The sequence below is a fragment of the Tursiops truncatus genome, chromosome 1 (assembly GCF_011762595.2).
Source record: "Tursiops truncatus isolate mTurTru1 chromosome 1, mTurTru1.mat.Y, whole genome shotgun sequence".
NCBI classification, from domain to species: Eukaryota; Metazoa; Chordata; class Mammalia; order Artiodactyla; family Delphinidae; genus Tursiops; species Tursiops truncatus.
Genome location: NC_047034.1, coordinates 51,166,066 through 51,183,793, shown reverse-complemented (window position 1 = coordinate 51,183,793; position 17,728 = coordinate 51,166,066). Strand labels below are relative to the sequence as shown.

The 17,728-nt window shown below is 40.5% G+C and overlaps 1 protein-coding gene across 16 annotated transcripts in view; it reads left to right on the top strand.

Annotated features, from left to right (window-relative positions):
- RASAL2 (RAS protein activator like 2) overlaps positions 1-13,179 on the top strand; it is a 384,407-nt gene extending 371,228 nt beyond the window's left edge. For 5 of the 16 annotated variants that reach the window (XM_019952448.3, XM_073803929.1, XM_019952444.3 and 2 more), the window contains 5 exons: positions 3,404-3,538; positions 5,600-5,802; positions 7,067-7,154; positions 12,197-12,335; positions 12,906-13,179. In XM_019952448.3, coding sequence (XP_019808007.1) covers positions 3,404-3,538; positions 5,600-5,802; positions 7,067-7,154; positions 12,197-12,335; positions 12,906-13,057 — 717 coding nt within the window. In that variant the 3' untranslated portion in view covers positions 13,058-13,179. Of the gene's footprint in view, positions 1-3,403; positions 3,539-5,599; positions 5,803-7,066; positions 7,155-10,080; positions 10,112-12,196; positions 12,811-12,905 lie in introns of those variants that run through there. The other 11 variants (XM_019952450.3, XM_019952449.3, XM_073803935.1 and 8 more) reach the window with 6 other exon arrangements.
- The last annotated feature ends 4,549 nt before the right edge of the window (positions 13,180-17,728 follow it).

Genomic DNA, 17,728 nt, shown 5'->3' with positions numbered 1-17,728 from the left:
TTAATTGTGCAATGACATAGTCACTACCATTCCAAAAGAAAAAAAATTCTATGATATATGGTGCCATGCTTCAAGGGTTGACAGTCTAATCAGGAAATAAGACCAGCACTCAGAAGACCAATCAAGTAGATGTAAAAGACAGTATATAGTTCTTTCATATGAAGAACATATTACAATAAAAAATAATTTTGAAAAAAATTTTGAAATAAAAATCACCTCCATAGTCTTCAATGTAGATAAAACTATTTCTGATTTGTTCAATATTACTTTTCTGCTCTTTATAATTATGTAAAGGTTTTATCATAAATACAAGGAATAGTTATATATAGTCTGATTTATTTTTTTAAAACTTATTGACCGGGCTTCCCTGGTGGCGCAGTGGTTGAAAGTCCGCCTGCCGATGCAGGGGACGCGGGTTCATGCCCCGGTCTGGGAAGATCCCACATGCCGCAGAGCAGCTAGGCCCGTGAGCCATGGCCGCTCGGCCTGCGCGTCCGGAGCCTGTGCTCCGCAACGGGAGAGGCCACAACAGTGAGAGGCCCGCGTACCGCAAAAAAAAAAAAAAAAAAAAAAACTTATTGACCACCTACCGTATGCCATGCAAAGTGCTAGGGTATATGAGGAAGTGGTTGAAAAACAGATTCAACCAATAAAATAGGAATAGACTGGAATGCCCAGTTCCCATTGTACACTGTCTCATAATTCACTGGACATTGTTAGTCCTTCTGAAGATATGGTAGCTACCACCAACACCAGTGAAATGAATCAACTCTGTTTTTACAGCTTCTCACTTTACATTTTATGCCTAGATTACCTAAGAAGTTGTTTTTAATATGCTTTTAGGGGCTAAGATCTCTCTTTAGTATGTTCTTAGGGATACTATTAGCTTGTACTGAGTTTATTGGCATTCAATAAATAGTTACTCGTAACAAATCACAGGGGAAGAAAGTTCTTGCAAACAACATACTGTTAACTATAAAGCAGAAAGCTACTGAATTAGCTTCCTTGAAGTTACAAATTCCAAACATTAAAGTTATTCATTTTAGTGGCTACTTTATCTCAAGCAGCAGCTGAATAGAAAATCCTGGTTTCACAGAAAAGCAGCTCTCCTGTGCCCTATGTGGTAAAGGGATAAGATTCTAAAATTAAAAAGGCATTTGTCTCCTTTAAGTATTGACTTTCTATTAATTGTTAAAGACTCAGAACCATAATATTTTGCCTTTCAGGTGTACATATATCAAATAAAAACCTAAACCCCTTTTTAAACTATTTTTCTCTAAATACGAAAGCAATTTATTGTGCTCCGCTTTCAAAATCCAGTAGGGGGAGAACTAGGGTGTGTGTGTGTGTGTGTGTGTGTGTGTGTGTGTGTGTGTGTGTGTGTGTGTGTGTGTGAAGTACCTTGTAGTTTACAAACTGCTTTTACATGCCATCTCATTTGTTTCTCATAACTTTTGAAGTAGATAATTATTATCTTTTTTAATATAAATGATACTATAGTCTATAGGTCAGTGTTTCCAAAGTGTGATACTCAAAACTATTTAAATATACAAGGTATTTAATCAATCATTTAATTATTTTAACACATATTAGAAAAATACCTATTAATATAAAATGTATTTATAAATTTATAATATATATAACATTAAACTCATGATTTTACGGATAATATTGCTTAGCGTAAGGACTTAGCTAACTGAAAAAGGTTGTTTTAAAGAGATGATAAATAATATATCAGTGACAACGTGGTTATGACAAAAATAATGAGAATGATACACAAATGAATGAAGTATAAGAAGCCTGCCTACCATAGTGGAGATGAAGGTAGACTTTTTAAGAACTGAGGGTACTGAAGTTTAAGACATGTTTATGTTTTTCTTGACACAGTGGAGAAAATGGCTTTAAAGAAGGAATTTCTAAAAGTTCATTCACCGTTGCTTGTGTGTGCCTCAGGCATGAAGCTGTTTTTTATCGATATGTATCTGTAATCTGTTTGTAAATCAGCCAAACCAGGTTCTTCTTCAAACCTTTAGGAAATACCCTCATACTACTTTTGTATGAATATTTTTTAAAGTCTCCCCCAAAGAACCTTTTTGTCTCTGCAACCAATTTTTTTCATCTAGTCTTTCTAAATCTCAAAGTCATCAAGATACCCCTTATTTTAAAATATCTATATATTTAGAGTTTAACCGGGTTTTATTCCAAAATGACATAAAGATTCTTAAGGTACATAGCTCTGCATGGGAGAGAAAATTCCCTTCCAATTATTTATAGAGTATTGGTCCTCAAAATAGATATTCATTTTAATTATAAAAAGGCTAACTCACATAAAAATGCTTTGTTCTATCTGTCTCTCTCTTTCTTCTCAAGAAAGCCAGAGAAAAAGAATTTGTTGTCTATTTCTAGCACTGTTTATGGAGAAAGCACTAATGTTCAGTAGCCCAATATAAATTGTCATATCCAGGGCCAGTTTTCTAAACATAAATACAGTAATAACATCTAAGTTCTATAGTACTCCATAGTTTCCAGAGAACTTTCACATACATTATATTGTTCAGTCCTTAGAACTCCCTGGGAGATGGTCAGGATAGGTGGTGATGGTAGTGGTAGCCCTATTCAATAGCTTTGGAAAGAAGTATTTAAGAGATTAAGTGACAATGTAAATAGCAGAATTGCTACTCAAAGCCAGAATTCTTATCACTCTGCATATCTATTGGAAAAGGGCAATTTATCTAGCTATCCTAACTGGATAGAAATATCCCTTAGACTATGTTGATGTCCATTGTTTTGATCCTGTATTCATCAAGAAACTTTCTGGTAAAATATGGACTTCTGAGTGATGTTAACCCATGAAGAAGTCAGTGTCTGTAAAAATGACCAATATCACTTTTTTTCTCTTTCCCTAAATGGTTGATGTGAAAATTAAGAATTTGGCATTCTGATATATAAATGGGTACCTTGTGAGTTGTTTAGCATTAATCAATTCCTTGGTTCCTGATCATCCCTGGTTAAGCAGATGTTTCCTCACCTGAGCAATCAACCATCAACTTGTGCTTTCCTTCTCTCATTCTGTCATCATCGTAATTTCATTAGGTAATGACCTAATGAAACCATTGGACTAATTAACAATTTTAAGGCCTTGGCTTTCCCTCTTTGGAGGGAAAAAACGGCAGGTTCTTAGATGTGATTTCTATTCACAACATTTCAGAAGATTTTATCCTTGTATAAATGGATATTCTCTTCCCTCACCACCAGCCCTTGCAGTAACAAAATATTATTTAGAACTGGGAACATTTAACAGAAAACAGGGATCACAATAATGTCTTCTAAGAATAGCTCTCTTTGTGAAACCTAACTGTGGATGAGCTCTTTTTGGAGATGCTAATAGGTATTTCTGACGCAGGTTCAGTCACCTGTGGACTCTGCCACAATGTCCCCAGTAGAGAGGACAGCAGCCTGGGTTCTGAACAATGGGCAATATGAAGAAGATGTAGAAGAAACCGAGCAAAATCAAGATGAAGCCAAGCATGCTGAGAAGGTAGAACCTAGTCTGTCTTTATTGCCCACACAGTGATAGGCCACCCAAAGGGTCGTCTAGCCAAGGAGATGATCTCCCCAGGGTCCCCAACTTCAGCTCCACCTCTTATGTTAACCCTTATATACGTATCTGTGTATGATAATTCAGGTAGTGTCTGTGTTTGAAAATATGCGGAAATGTCCATCAAGCTGGGGTGGGAGGATTAGCTCTAATTTTTTTTTTTTTTTTAATATGAGGTGACTTAACTTGGAGAAAACTCTGCTACTCGTTTCTAGTCATTTTAGGTGAATATTTAGTGTTTCTGTATAACTAACCAAAGTCAAGATTACCCTTGGACTAGACTTCCTTTCTATATCTTTGTAATGATTTTGTCTTTTTTTGTTTTTCTTTGTTTTTTTATTTATTTATTTATTGGCTGCGTTGGGTCTTCATTGCTGTGCAAGGGCTTTCTCTAGTTGCCACAAGCAGGGGCTACTATTTGTTGCGATGTGCAGGCTTCTCATTGCAGTGGCTTCTCTTGTTGCAGAGCACAGGCTCTAGGCACATGAGCTTCAGTAGTTGTGGCTCGTGGGCTCTAGAGCGCAGGCTCAGTAGTTGTGGTGCATGGTCTTAGTTGCTCCGCGGCATGTGGGAATCTTCCTGGACCAGGGCTCGAACCCGTGTCCCCTGCGTTGCCAGGCAGATTCTTAAACACTGCGCCACCAGGGAAGTCCCTTTTTTTGTTTTTCTTTTCACCTTTTCTGGGTAAAGAACTTGTAACACTATAGCTGTTTTTTTAAAAGACACTGACTAAAAAAAAAAAAGACATTATCTATTGCTTCAGTTTTGTTTCGTTTTGTTTTGTTAAGAAAAGCTGACATGAAGAATAAGGATTATCAAACAAGAACATTGACACCATGTATGGCATTACCTCATTAACAGCCAGACAAGTAGCTTCTGCTTACTTATCAGCAGGAACCTAAACTATTCTTATTGACGTAGTCTACCTCTTCAAACTGTATAAGAACTGTCATCTTTGACCTTCTGGATTAATAAGCATAGTGTAGGACCATGACGTTGGATAAGCAGAAGCTAACTGTCTGATTGTCAATTAAATGGAATATTATGTAAAAATACATTGCATTTTACAAAGCAGCATATGGATTTATCATTAATTACTAATGAATTTAAATAGGCCATATACAAGACAGCTTAATGCTTCTCACCTCACCCAGAAATTTGACACTCCAGTTACTCAAACCCCAACCCACAGCAGCTTCAGTACAAGAAAGGGCCACGTAACCAATTGAATTGTATAAAGCTTTAGTGAATATAAATTTATATAAAGCTTTAGTGAGAAAACAGACATGTGTTCCAACAAGCAGTAGCAAACTGGGCAGATGAACGATATAGTGAAAATGGGCCAAGAGGCAGTATTAATCAGCCCCAGAGAACATGTAGGCCTTTTGCTTAGAGCTTGTGACCTGAATGTTTTACACTTTTATAGCTGGGGAGAAAGCAGCAATAGCCTATTCTGCCATAAAATTCTATTTATTGATTTAGTAACTTAACATTATAGAAGTGCTGTTTGCTCTCTAAAGGGCTGGCTCTAGTAGGGTGAAAGAATGGCAGTCTGATGAGTGAAGGCATGTCAGAGATCCTGCAGTACAGGTGATGATACAGAAATCTTTTCTCATGTAGACAACTGGCTTTTGGCTTATTTTAAGTCATTTGTCAGGCTTCTAAATGCTTGATCTTTTTTTTTCCTGCTCCCATTTGATACACAGATTGGATGTGGCTTGCAGGAACTGGTAGTTTAATGTGGAGAGTGATACATAAATATATAGATTTGGAATGCCAAGGTAAGGCTAAAAATGTAATTTTAGAAGGCGGGCAGAGCTCCTAAGTGATGCCTGTTGATAATTTTAAAGAACGTCAGCAGCCCGTGGAATGGCAGTTCAGGCAGCATCCAGCTCCATTGCCTAGGGTTTCTATCATAAAAAATAAATCACTAACATCTAAAACCAGCGTAACTCCAGTATTTCTCTCCTTGTCTGTGGTGCCTCTTCTCCTCTGCTCTAGTACGAACAGGAAATTACTAAACTGAAGGAGCGCCTGCGAGTGTCCAGCCGGCGGCTAGAGGAGTATGAGCGCCGGTTGCTGGTGCAGGAGCAGCAGATGCAGAAGCTGCTGCTAGAGTACAAGGCCCGGCTGGAGGACAGCGAGGAGCGGCTGCGCAGGCAGCAGGAGGAGAAGGATAGCCAGATGAAGAGCATCATCAGCAGGTCAGAGGCCACCTGGTGGTGGACGTGGGCTAGGTAGCTAGGGCTGCAAAGAGGTGGGACGATGACCCAGAGAATCCTAAAGCAATGGCAGCAGAAGCCATTTGCAACTCTGCATGTCCTCTGTGGTACTTGGTACAAAGGTGACGGCTGACTATATCTCTTACACTTTTCTAAATGTGAGACCTTAGTGCCCTTCCTTTGAAGATAGAGGTAGTCTATTTTCCTTTAGTTGTAACAATTAGAAAAAATTAAAACTTAGTGACTCACTTGAGAGGTCTTAGAGGAAAACTGAATCTTAAAAATGTACATATTCAATGTCAAAGCCTAACTTAGTTTTTTACAGCAAGCCCAGAGAGGTGGAAGGGAGTTTCATGGGATGTCTTCAGGGCCAGAGAATCAAAGGAGAAGGCCAAGGATGTCCAAGGGAGACTAATGGAGGGGACAATTTTACCAAACACTACATAGCACTTACTATGGGCCAGGTACTTTTCTAAGCACTTTACAGATAAAATTTGTTTAATCTGTTAATAATAATTTGATTAATGCCAACCTCTGAAGTAGGCATTATTATTATTCTCATTTTACAAATAAAGAAACAGGCAACAAATTCATTAAGTCACTTGCCCAAGGTCACTTAGTGTTGCTGCTGGGATTTGAAACCACGCAGTCAAGCCCCAGAGTCCATGCTCATGACCACTGTGCTTCAGTGTTGTTAAATGCTGTAGGCAGGTCAAGTAACTTAAAGTCAGAGAAGGTTTGCTGTTTTAGCAGCACATAAGTATTTAGCAGTCTTACCGAGAGGCTTTTCATGGAGTTTAAACATCAGGGGGCTAAGATGTGAATGGTGGAAGAGAAAGAAAGTAGACCTACTATGTGTAGAGTACGCTCTGAGGAAACTTAGCTGTTCAGGGGAAGAGAAAGGTCAGCTGTTACAAGGTAACAAGATTAGGAGAGGGTTTGGTTTTTGTGGGTTGGTTTGCTATTTTAAGATGAAATAAGTTGTGCTGAGGAAAGGATCTGATAGAAAAGAGGGAGATAATAATTGTGGGAATGCTGTTCCAGAGGAGGTAAAAATCCAGTCCCAGTAGAGAAATCAACTTTGGATGTCTTCTTCTAAGGTGGGTGAGAAGATAGAGCGTGGTTGCAGATCTTGTACTAGGAAGGAGTGGCAGTACTGAGCTGTCCTGAGTGTGGGTTTCTTGTCCTCTACGTTAGCCAGCTCTCTCCTTGAAGATATTGATCTCTCCTTACTACCCCATTCTAGGCTAATGGCTGTGGAAGAGGAATTGAAGAAGGATCATGCTGAGATGCAAGCAGTTATCGATGCAAAGCAAAAAATAATTGATGCACAGGTAAGCAGGTTGTTAGTCTAGTGGAAGGCACTTGTTTATAATAACTTATCTCCTGACTTCCCACCCTTTGCAAATGCCAAGGCACATGATGGACAATAGGTCACTGGAAAGTTCTCAACATTACCTTGTGAAGAGTAAAAGAGTTTCTTTGTGACCTCTATGACCTTTTCTTTCCTTTACTGGTGACAAGTCTGTTAACCTAGCAAAGTTTTAGCGTGCTTAGTGCAGTTGCTCGACGAATCTCAACCTAGTGCATGATGGGGTTTACTTCTTTCCTTCTGGAAAGGAGGGGATTCTCTAAGGGGGTACCTGTGAAAAGTACACTGCATGTGTCTGGCTTGTGACCTCCACTGACCATTGCTTGGCTATGATGTTCACAGTCTTGTCAGTCACGTCCACTGTGCCATCAGCCTCTGGCCCCAAACAGTAGTCTAGCTGCAGGGGAAAGACAGGGTTGTAAAAGGTACCCTTCCTTGTTATTCTTTTGGTTCCGGATTTGGCATTGATGCCTGGGATTCGCTTGGCTGCCCTTCTCTGTTGGCGCTGTGCTTGGAGAGCCTCTTTTGGTTGATGAAATCAGAACCTGGGCCTCTGCTCACTGCAGCTTCTACCTGTGATAATAATGGCATGACGGATGACTGCCAAGAGCACCCCCTCCCAGGTTCACGTCAGTGATCAGAGCAAAATCCAGGAGGCAGGAAATGTTTCTAATTCCTTTTTCATTTTATCAGTGCAAAACATGGTTGTATTTCTTAGAGTGAAACAAATAAAAAACGGCAGTGCAGCTTGGATGTGGCTGGTCTGGCCACTGAATGTATCACCTCCCTGAAGACCACCCAGCCAGGTTTGCGTTTCTCACCCTTAAGTACCATATCATTTCCCTCAGCTCTGAAATAAAAATGGGAGCAAGGACTTTATGTCCAACTTTCTTCTCTCCTTATCAGCCAGTAGTCAGTCTATGGCAGAGCCCCCAGTATTCTTAAACACGCATTTTACCCCCAGTCTAGTTTCCTAACAGGGCTAATATGGGATGGGGTTTATTTTTCAAAGGAATTGGGAGTAAGGCTGAAAGCACAGCCATGGGAAGAGTGCGTCATGGGCCTCCTACTCCCTCACATACACGAGACCCGGCAGTCGAGGGTGAGTTGTGATGCTCTCTCGTCAGCACGGTTCCCAGAATATTTTGGACCTTTGAATTCTGCAGTTTCTGGATATTTAGACCTCCTAAGAATCAGAAGAAAGTTCTTACTTGGTCCATTTTTTAAACTTTTCTAGGTGTCCCCAAGGTAGGTGAGGGAAGGGTAGCAGAGACAAGGCCTTCTCGACAGGCACACTGTAAAAATTCATCTGAGAGGCTTAAGAGAAACAGTCTGGATAAAGAAGGCAATTTAGTCAGGGAAACAAGTGTTGATAAGTGTTCACTTTGGGATCTTCAATGTGACAGTGTAAAGCAGAGAGAGTTCTATTAATAACTACACCCGAATAGATTTTAGTTCTAATGAAATCATACAGACCGTTTTAATAACTTCAGCTTGTCTAAAACCGAGTCAGTCTTAAGCAGAGGGAGCTTGGGGGTGTTGTAGTCGTGGCTCTGTGCATACAGCATTTCCACCTTCTCGGTTGCCTGTCAAGACAACCTCATCATTAGCTTCTGAAGATTTCTACCCCACCTCTGCCCCCATTTTGACGTCTAGAGTAAGATGACTGGGTATGGAGCAGGAGTCATAGGCATAGAAAGTGAAAGCAAGGGAGGGAATCAGGTTCATCAGGGCTCAAAAACTCTGGAAAGTAAGAACCTTCTCTCAGTTAACACGAGGACGTCACCATTCAGGAATGGGAGAACTGTTATCCTCAAAGCATCAGTCAATGTCAGACTTGTGGTCTGGCTAAACTAGATAACAGTTTGGGTCCATATTTCAGGCAGTGGTTTTCAAATGGTTTGATTCTGTGGACTGTTTTGGCGGAATCAGAGGTGCCTCCCATAGATGGCTTTCCAGCTGTTCCTGCTGACCATTCAAGAACAAGGGCTTCTCTCAACGAAATTTATTACTGTATAATAAATTTTCTACTGGAGGCTCACTATGGATCCCTAAAGAACACTTGGAGAATCCATTAGACCACATTTTGAAAACCACTGCACCATGCACAGCACAGATGATAAACACTAAAACTAGTTTTTTAAAAAATTATAATCTCCTTAAAAGGAAGGTTTCCCAATTCCAGCTGTTGTCTCACTGATACATTAAAATCTTATTCTAGCAAAAGACTATGAAAATCCTTTAGTGTCTTTTGTAACAAATGACTTTTCCTTTGAAAGGATAAATCTTACATCTTAAGTGTTTGATGGAGCAGAGCAGCCCTTCTGGCATTATTTAATAGAATGAGGACATGTTTGGGGGTGAAAGCTTTCCAGTGAGGGAACCCATACTTTTATGTCCCTGGCATCTGCCTTGGTGCCACTGGCAGTTAAAAAATATTTCTGAAATGAATTGCTTTCCTTATACTAGCAATGGGCCCAATATTTCCCAAAACAGGACAGGTCAGGTACCCAGCAAACTGGTTTCCATCTTCTCTCTCAGCAGCCCTGTGCCCCTACAGACAAGGCTGGTCCCTGAACTCAGCCTCTCCATCTCCTCGAGTCAGTTTATGCTCCAAAGGCCCCACCGGGGTCAGCCACTTTCTATTGGAACTGGGAGAGGATGAGTACTCCCCTGGTGACCCTGTCCTGGGCCTTGTAGCACCACCATGGAGATCCTGGTGATGGTACTAAGGGACCATTTCTTAAACATCAGACCAGGGACTGTGCCACCTTTCACCCCACCCCCGGATCTCTCTATATGACTCAGGTGGAGAACTTCCTCCTAGGAGAAGCAAGCAGCTGCCTAGTTACTGTTGCAAGTGATATCTCCGCTGTGTTAAATTACAGGTCATAAATGGAGATGAGATTATGCAAACAGGCAAGTAACCCGTCCATTCTCTAGCTGAGCAGTTCCCAGCCCTGGCCCGGTGCACTGGCCTCCTACACATTCCAGCTCCTGCACTCCCCACACTTGAAATCCTTCCTGTCAGGCAGGAACTAGATTGCTTTGCCATTCAATCCAGGCAGAATGGAGAAGTCAAGGCCATCTTTTGCCAACTGAACTTGACTTTCAAAAGTCCCTGTTTGATTTTTTTTTTTTTTATTTTTGTTTTACTTTGAAAGGTTGGCAGTGGGGGGAGTTACAGAAGGGAGTTTCTCCACTTGGAAACTTTCAACTGTTTAGTAGAAGGGCTGCTTGACTTCAGCTGTTACTCTTGCAGGAAATAAATAAAGAAAATCATTCTTAGCCTTACTGACTTTTAAAAGATCTATACTTGTTATCCCAGTAAATTCCACTGGCCGTAATTTTTTTAATTATTATTTTTTAAAGCCTTGTAGTTCTTTCTTTCTTTGAGTTTTGCTTATCCTTAAAACAAGTTACCTTTCCAAAGTAAAAAGCATCTTAGGCTAGATTAGGGGTTAGTTAATAATGCTGATTTTTTTGTATCTTACCACCTGAGTTCTGCATCAAGGAAAGGAAAAAAAAAATGTTAATAATAACAAGTGTGAGCTAGTTTTTTTCATACTTTTGAAACTGTGACCACCAGCCCTGCTGCCATATAGATCCCCGCCCCACCCCCAAAGCAGGAGATTAAAGGGAAGCCTTACTTGATGCTGTTGTTGCATATGCTTTTACCTAAATTGCCCCCCAGGGCAGTGGTCTTCACTCTGCATCCTTGGGCAGCACATTTCTGGCAGAGCAGTACTGCTCACGGCCCTGTGGAGCTATGCTGTAACAGCAAGGAATAGCATCTAACCCTCAGCCCTTGTATGTACTCTCTGAACCTGACCATGACTATCCTTACCATGCTTTTCCCTGAGTAAATTAAAACACTCCCTGGGTAGAAAAGCTCTTTTTGGCTTTAAGGATTGTTCCTCACATGCTTTTGTTTTCTTTTTTTTTTGATATCATAGATGTAGGTAAAGACTGTCCTTCTCAGCGTTAACTTGTTTTCTAAAAAATGGCAACTTCATGTAGGAAAGGTTCTAGGATGATTTACCTAGCTGGTGAAGCTAAGATTAGGATTTCTCTCCTAGTCTTTGTGAGACTGATAATATTTTGATGGGATGATTTTTATTTTTGTTTAATTTAGATGAGCCTACTTTTCTCTAGATTGCCATTTTTTCCCTCTTTTTTCTCTTGGTTTTTTTTTTTTTGTGTATTCAACAGTCTTTGGTTCCAAAATATTTGTTCTAAGCCTTTTTTTTTTTCCCCAAGATTCAAAAGTAAAATGAAAGCAGTCTCCTTATTGGGTAGCTTTCCTGGAGTACCTCTGAGCTGGAATGAGTCTAGGAGCTTGTGTTCTCTGTTTGTTTTCATGTGTTATGTTTCTGGCATCCCCCTTTGGCCACATCTCCCTTCCCATATTCAAATAACTCCTTGGTCTGAGCTTTTGGCTGCTTCTCCCCCTCTTGCTGTTGCATCCTCACTTTGTTGGTGACTATAAACTGCCACCATGTATTGTTTCAGTTTTGAGCACCATGTGAATTCTTTCCAAATGTGACTGATGTGCCCCCTTCAGGGTCTAAGAACCCATAGATCACATGCACTTCTCCTCTGTGAAATGAAACCTCTGGTGCTTCTTTCTTTGCCACCTAATTCCCATGTTTTAGTTTTGACCCAAAGTACTTAATACAGCAAGGCAGCTTGACACCTCTGTTTCATAGTCTGACGTAACACATGGTGTCATTTTTACATGATGTCCTAGGGTCCCAAGCGATGATTAATAACAAATCCTGCTAATGCTGAAAGGAAAAAAGAGAGAAAATAAACACAGACCCGTTGGGCTCAGGGGAAGCTGGCCTGACTAGGGTGCAGAAAGAGGCAGAGACGTTCCATTTGTCTGGGAAGCATCATGTGTACTGCTGTTTGATAGAAAGCATTAGAACAGTCATTCAATAGAATATTACGGTGTAGTTGCCTGCATGGAGCCAGAATAAAGCCATGATTGGTGTGTTGTAGGAAAAACGGATCGTGTCGCTGGATTCGGCCAACACCAGACTGATGAGCGCGCTGACCCAAGTGAAGGAGCGGTACAGCATGCAGGTCCGCAATGGCATCTCCCCCACCAACCCCACCAAGCTTTCCATCACGGAGAATGGTGAATTCAAAAACAGCAGCTGCTGATGGGCTTTGTGAATAGACAGACTGTGGGAGGAGACAGAAGGAAATGCCCCCGCTCTCCTGTCCCCAGCCCTCTCCCCAGCCCCACCAGGTTTACAGAATGTTGCTACTTCAGAACAGCAGGGTGGCGAGCAACTCTCCAATGAAGAAAGGAACCTTGTCTTTCAGGGCATAAGGCTAAGACTTCCAAGGTCGACGCTTCCTCCCCCCCCCCACCCCCCGGCTCTGTGTACATAGGGAACTTAGTTCTGGGCCATGTACAGAAAATACCACTGTAATATACCCAAAGGAAGTTAATAATGTAGATTACCTTTTTAATTATTGCTATTTTTATTATTGTTGTCCTCTTGTTGAAAGCACTGCAGTTGTTAGAGGAGGCAAAGTAGGAGGTACATGTGAATGAGAGATGAGCCTGGTGGCTCACCTGGTAGAGACCACGTGTCTGTCTGATAGAGCACACAGACCGCAGTAGGACATTGTCAGAATGAGTTTTTCAGGGATTCCTCTGCCAGTTTAAAAACCCCACTCTGGTTCCCTTGTCCTTTAGGAAAACATGCAAATACCGAGATCCAAACAAAACAGTTTATCCCATTGATCAACGAAGACTGGTTCTGGATGGACAGCTATCTGATTTGGGGATACACTGTTCCAGAGGACACAGATAAGAGCTGTTGTATCAAAACTGGACTTTCGGAGTGATTTCTATTGAACTCCTGTTGCTGTTTATTTCCTTCTGTCTGTAGCAGACGGGAATTTTCCATTTTAGATAGGGGGCTTTTTTTTTTTTACCCCAGCTGTAATAAAGGGTGTTCTTCTTCCTCTTTAGAGTTTACAAAACTATAAATATTTGTGTCTCTATAAACCGTCTGCATCTTCACACCCACTTGCCCTTTCCTCCCCCATGGTGGGAGCAGTCATCACCAACAGGGTTTACTCTCCCCTGGAGAGGTTATTCAAATATGCTGTCCATAAGCCATCCGAAATAAACACCCTTTCTTCCATACAGAAAAGGGCTAACCATACCATACCATGGCAGCAATCTCTGAATATTTCCTATCAAAAATTTTTTTCTATTTGTAAGTTATAATTTTGGTTTGGGATAAAGATTTTACCCAGTGTACTAGCAGATCTCTGGGCAGGGTAATTTTATCTCAGTCTTTAACTTTTAAATTGCTTCTTCCTCTAATCCCCTCAGTAAAATTTGGAAAAGAAATCCAAATCTGAAGCATTGCTCTCTTAAAAGTCATGATTACTCTTAATGAAAAATAAAATACTAAAAGTGGGAGGACAGCACATTCCAGCTGTTATTCCCATGCTCTTTGTAGATTTGGCAATAATAACCCAGTTTCACTAGCTGTCATCGTTGGCTTTATTGTAGGACAGATTTATTGTAGGACAGAAACAGTCATGGAAGCTAAGTTACTTCCTTTTTTCCAGAGGTGTGAAATGTCATCTTGAATGCAACCTTGATTATCAGAAGTATGGAATGTTACAAGTTAAACAGATATTATATTTACAAGTATATATACACATATACTCACACATATGTACATATAACTGCACAAATAGGAAAAGTTCCTGCCTTCTATGCTGTTGGATATAATGTTTAAAGGGGTTAGAATCTCTTTAAGCAAGATCTAAGCAATTGTTTATATTGAGAAAGCAACAACATTTCTCAAGTAAGTTAATGATGTTTAGTTGAAATTATAAACCTTAAGGAATTTTTTTTTAAGAAGGAAAAGGAGAAAGGAGGGGGAAAAAAAACCACCTGAGGAAGCCATAGACCTGGAGTGAGTGTTTCCACATAGCAGAATACTTATAAGGAGACGAGAGAACATTTATTGTGTCCCCTTTTGGGTGAAGCCCCGATAGAGACACCAAACCTCCATTCCCAACGCACCCCCAGGCTTGCATTCTGACCTCTTAAGCACTGCCCTCAGGTGGGTCTTTGTGTTGGGCCTTGCATCTCAGCAACCTCACCATGGTCCCCAGCCCACAACCTTTTAAAACATTTCCCCTTCGTAATACTCCTGTTTCTGCCAGTCAGAGATCTAAATCAGGAGCTGCCCAGTGTGCTTATCTGATCTACAGACTTCATGCCCACACGTATTGGCACTTGTGCATTTTCTTGACCCGTGATCATTATTTTACAAATTCTTCTCTCTTCCCTCCAAGCTGAGGGCACACTGTGGCCAAATGACTTACTTTAATAGGAAAGAAACATCACCAATTCTGAAGTAGTGCTTCGTGTTTGGGGAGAGGGTATGTAAACATAGGTCTGTTCTTGTTTGTGGCTATTTTCAGCTCTAGCCATTCTTTATAAAAGTCTTCAGAAAACCTGGTAAAAGAATGGTCAGTTTCAGTGGCCTTAAGTATGTAACATGGGTGATGTCTTACACTGAGGTTTGAAAGCTCTCAGGTGGTGGTTACGGATGACAGAGGACTGATAAACTATATTGGAGGGTTGGAGGACACAAAATCAAATATGTTTTTGATGGACGCAGTACATCTTGTCAGCATTATGGGAGCTTCTTAGAGGGCTGCCTACTTTGGAAGATTAGATGCCCAAAATGTTTGGATAGATTATGCAGCCCTCTATTATCAGGTTATCTTGAATGAAGAGAAAAGAGTAAACAAATAATAAAATTAGAGGTAAGCTAGGAGTTCATTGTAGTTGCCAGATGTTAAATTTTAGATTATCCTTTGAACCTATTCCTGTCCGAATATTTTTCTGAGTATTTCTTTAGAGAATGCTGCAGTCTATAGAACTTATTCTGAAAGATTTTTTTTTTTAGTATGGAAAGTCAGCAACAGCTGATAATTTTTATGGAGGTATTGCTTAATTGGCTTTTCTTCAGCCCAGATAAGTGCATACCTCTCTTGCTGGGAGGAGGTGTATGGTTGAAGAGAAGTGGGTGGATTATGATAGCATGTCTTGCACTCCTTCTGACACCCAACATGTCACCACATGGTGGGGTGCAGCATAGACCAAGGCTGAATGGAATTTGGAATTCCCGTGAAGTGCTTGCAAAATGCTTGTCCAGATGACAACCAGATTTGGCCATTAACAAGGACAATGTTGGTAGGATTTAGGAAAAAAGCTTTATATTTCCGTTTTATTTTCACTGGAGCAATAAGCTTTCTGAGCCAAAGCAGCAAAAAGGAGTAACATTTCCTTCAAGTCATCACATTACCTGAGTCTCTGCAATACAAGCCATGAAGGAGGGGAGATTATAACTAGGTAACAATGACAAACACTTGAGCACTTACTATGATCCAGGCACTATCACCAAGATACTGTTGGGGTCCAGGGCAGTCTGTTGTAAGGGAAATGTGGTAAAATGAGGTCATCATGCTGCTGTAACTTTGCCCTTTCACTTGGCATTGAGTTGGTCAGAATTAGCTTTCTCTAGTCTGCTTCTACCTTTCCCTTTCCCTGTAATGGTGTTGCACAGTGAAAGAAAAAGTAGGATTTCCTGTCTACGACTGCTGTATGCCCTTGAGAATTAACTTGACTTTAAAAGTAAAGCTTTTTAGATCTTAGTCTATTTATGGATCTGTAGCTCTAGCGACCCTCGTTTCTCACTCTGTCCTCAGAGGCACACTGGGTTGAGAGCAGTTCCTTTTTGGAAGCCCCAGAGCAAGACAGTTGCCATCAAGTGAGTTTGATTACAATTTGTTCTGCCTTCCATCTAGGTTTAGTTCCAGTTACGTCCAGTTTGGAGTTTCTGAGAAGGCTGGTTGTGGGACTGAACTTGGGGAAGGAACCCTCCTTGGGATTTATCTAAGGCCCATGTGACCCTAACTAGAGTTGACACCAGACTAGGCTTGTCACTGGGCCTGACTCAGCAGCTCTGGAGCCCACACCATACCTTCCCTGTGTTTTCACCTTTTTTGGGGGGGGCGTCACCGTCTACAGATTATGGGAAACCAAAAGGGCTTTCTTCTCCATTCCCCTTCCCTTTTTCAAGTCTGATAGTGAAGTCTCCTGCTCGCTTCAACAGTAAATGGTTGCCTTCGCACCCCTTACCTGAGGGCCAAGAATTTGGGATACTTTGTTTTTATCAATATGTCAATGGAAGGGACCTATTTTGCCAGTTTGTTTAAAAGCAAGATATGTTGGGGTGTTGAATTTTTAAATAGAATCCCTTTTTGTGTCTGAGTGATTGTTATTAGTTCTAGAAGCATTCTGTCATGACCCAGTTAGGAATGCTCTTGAGTTTAGGAAGGACAAAAGTGATGAAATTTGCATGAGACAGAATAAATATCTTATGAGGAGTGAAAGAACCTGAGGAAGATACATGATCCAAAAGGGGACTAATGCACAGCAGCCTTCTCCATAGCCCAACGGTTCAAGGAAACAGGAGGATTTATATCCTTTGCCCAATCTCGAAATACGTAGATATATAGAAAGGCCATTTCTGTAGACAACATGTGGGTACCCACACAAAACACACGATTCCTAGGGCTTCCTTTTTCTGAATGTTAATCCATCTTATAGAGCAGTGATTCCCAAACTTCCTTGAGATTTTTTAGATTTTATGCTCTCCTTTGTTAGATTTTATGACAGTGGTTCTTTCCTCTTTAAAATGTACCATATGTGTTATATGTATATATAAGTTAAAGTGACTTGAAATTTGGCTTGACATTGTCTCAAGAACCCTAGATATCATTATTGATACCTTGGGGAGTCACAGAAAGAAAGTTGAATATCACTGATGCGACAGTAGGATACAGAAAGAAATAGCTTTGGTTCCTGATCAGTTAATCCTCAGGTGTTTGAGGAACCAACCCAGCAAGGCTTGGCGATGAGCCACCCAAGGAAAGCCAAGTGGTCGTTTGTGTCCAGATTTCAGCATGCATTTTAATTTCCTATTCAGTTCTTATTTTTCAGTGCCCTTGTTTTTCCCTAGGAAATGTTTTAGTTTGGGATTTAAAACCAGATATATCTGTTGTAGAAAGATTTCCACAGAAGCTGTGTTTTAGGGGCCTCGATCATCTGTGTGGGGCTACAAATATTTAAGAATAACTATCATATTTATGTCACTTCTAAACTCCCAAGGGAAAAAATTCAATTCCCTGTTCACCAAAAGGTTAAATACTAATTGACCACTATCCTGCAGAAAATTTGAAATAAATAGTACAGGTTACATTTTGACTGGTGCTTAGACATTTCCTAGTTACATTAAAATTAACTCAAAGCAGACAGCAGCCCATTAACCTGAATCACACCTGTGAGGAACTTCTAAATTTGATTTTGTTTTTCATCTCCAGGGCCTTAATAAGAGTGTGTTAATACACATGACTATTTTACAATGATAGCTCTAAATAATTTATTTTTTATTTCAAGAAAGAGAAATACACGTTAGA